The sequence below is a fragment of the Theobroma cacao genome, chromosome 6 (assembly GCF_053813885.1).
Source record: "Theobroma cacao isolate CCN51 chromosome 6, ASM5381388v1, whole genome shotgun sequence".
Classification (NCBI taxonomy): domain Eukaryota; kingdom Viridiplantae; phylum Streptophyta; class Magnoliopsida; order Malvales; family Malvaceae; genus Theobroma; species Theobroma cacao.
Window position 1 is genome coordinate 18072585 of NC_142644.1, and position 2254 is coordinate 18074838.

The following is a 2254-nucleotide window of genomic DNA, read 5'->3' on the forward strand; positions in this document are numbered from 1 at the left end:
AAATTATAGTGGAATCACTATATGTTGTCCCTCAGGCTTTTCAAAAGCAAATATCTGTTTGACATTCCTTGAATTTTGACCCCAGCGTGGTCCCTTAGTGAAGTTGCAAGTCCATTGATCTTCATATTATTAAACTCTTGTTCCTCACAGCAATGTTTAAAGCACTTTTTCAAACCAATTTTTTAACCAAATTCACCAGTATGAAGCAGCCTTCAAGCCTCAATTTTACTCTTCCCATCAGCTAATTGTCAGTCGCCATACACAGGAGAGAAATGGGTGAGAGAGAGAGTCATCTTTTTCTTTTCTTTCTTTTTTTCTCTCTGAAGTTCATGCATGCAAATCATTTCTACTAATGGGAAAAAGAGAAGAGAATCATCTTCTTTTAAGAAAGCCACGCACCATTACAATAAATAAACTCTCTAAAAAGCAAAAGACAAATAAACGATACATTGAAAGCATCATCACAAAGTACTACAATATTGCTATAATTCTTATCGGAAAAAAAACCAAGACAAAATGCCAAGGGACAAAGCTTCTGGTGATCAACAAGGGCTTCTACACCATGTTCCTTCACCTGAGGAATTCTAGCACACCCCAAAGGAATATAATGAAGAAAAAGCAGTAAAAGTCTCTGATTTAGTCTCTCTTAGTTGGTTGCAACACCTACAAGTCATCAAGCCACATATGTTAATTAGAATTGTAAGCAAAAATTGAAAGAAAAAAAAAATAAAAACCACAATCCTTGATGAATAAGGTGAAAAACTGTACCCAAAAATGGATAGCATGCTTTTAATATGAAGTTCTATTGTTAAAGTCTCTTGGGGCACTGCATCTGAAGCACTCCATCCGGCTAGCAAAATTGTGCTCATTGCATCCAGACCTGCATTGATCATATTGAGTTACATTTAATTTTCATAAGAATAAGATAAGACAGGACTCTTTTTCCCTTTTTCCTACTCAACACAGAGTGGAGAGCAAGAGATTCTTAAATGCTTCCTAGCTTCCAAAAGCAGTCAAAAGAAAATCTAGCATGTAAAGGAAAGATATACAGCAACAACTAAAGCTTTCAAAGAACAGAATCTGGCTGGCAAAACCAAAAGCAAAGTTGTGTACGGAAAAGCCGGCCATTGTAGCAGAGAGAATAAACATGCCACTGTAGTTGTCTCAGCTAGCAGCTTCTCCTAGTTGATTACAACTGAAATATACAAATATGTTTACACCAATAAAAAGGTAGCAAGAGGTCATCCCCGGCTTGGAACAATGAAGAAAAAAATTAATATTTTTGATGTCTTGACTTCATATCCTATAAGAAATGCAATAGTCAAATATCGGAAAACAAAAGTGTTAGAAGAATTCACCTGGTGCATATCCAGTCGCCTGATTTCCATCCGGATCGATTACCACCAAATCCTCTTGAACGTGGGATGTCAGAGTCGAAACCTCCAGCAGAGTCATCCTTGAATGCACCACATTTGAAGCAGCTGGAACGGCTAGCGAAATTGTGGGTGCCACAGTTTCCGGCAGTGCAGTACCAGTCACCAGGTCGAACATCGGAGCCGGTGGTGAACCCAAATGAGGAGCCACCCCTCCCACCGTAGCTACCAAAGTCACCTGACCTAGATTCCCCGCAACGTTGGCAGGAGTCCCTCCTCTGGAAGTTGAGGTGCTGGCATGACCTGCAGTTCCAATCTCCTGGCCTGCTCATTGTTTTCTTCTGCTCTAACAAAAGGATTCCATTCAAACAGGGTGACAAGCAGGAACAAACAAAACACAACGTCTCGAAAACATGAAGATTTTGAAGTTATAAGGATATAAGGCGATACAAAGAAAACAAACCTTAACTAGAATAACGCAAAGATGATGACTTCAATGATATAATCAAGAGGTTGTAGTAGAAGGAATCCTTGAAGGAATGCCCCAAAGAGGGGCTCTTTATATACATGTTAGACCACAGAAAAAGGAATAAATGGAGGGCTGTGTATGTACTTTTTCGTGTTCTTCACATTTAGTCTTGATAAATGGAATAATTGTTAAAGGAAGAAAAAAGATAAAGGAAAATTCTGGCTATGATTCCAAAGACAGGAAATTTTGAATAAATGCTTTGGCTTGGGTTTCCTTTTTAGGGTTTGGGAATATTGATAATTATGTGCAGTGCATATACATATTCGGTCTCTTGCATAAATCTGGATAGAAACAATTTAGCTTCTTTTTTTTTTAATTTTAATATTATATGTTTTCGCTGCCCAATGCAAAT

General features: G+C 38.1%; 1 protein-coding gene across 2 annotated transcripts; it reads right to left on the bottom strand.

Annotated features, from left to right (window-relative positions):
- Positions 1–343: 343 nt before the first annotated feature.
- On the bottom strand, positions 344–2018 carry LOC18595756 (Ran BP2/NZF zinc finger-like superfamily protein). 2 transcript variants are annotated; one of them, XM_007023844.3, is made up of 4 exons: positions 1837–2018; positions 1359–1719; positions 769–880; positions 344–663 (listed from the first exon to the last, which is right to left on the bottom strand). In XM_007023844.3, the coding sequence occupies exons 2-3, from the start codon at positions 1703–1705 to the stop codon at positions 790–792; spliced, it is 438 nt and encodes a 145-aa protein (XP_007023906.1). In that variant the 5' UTR covers positions 1706–1719; positions 1837–2018; the 3' UTR covers positions 344–663; positions 769–789. The 2 variants fall into 2 exon arrangements, with proteins under 2 accessions (XP_007023906.1, XP_017978108.1); XM_018122619.2 differs by having other exon boundaries at positions 1359–1714; positions 1837–2013.
- Positions 2019–2254: the final 236 nt, after the last annotated feature.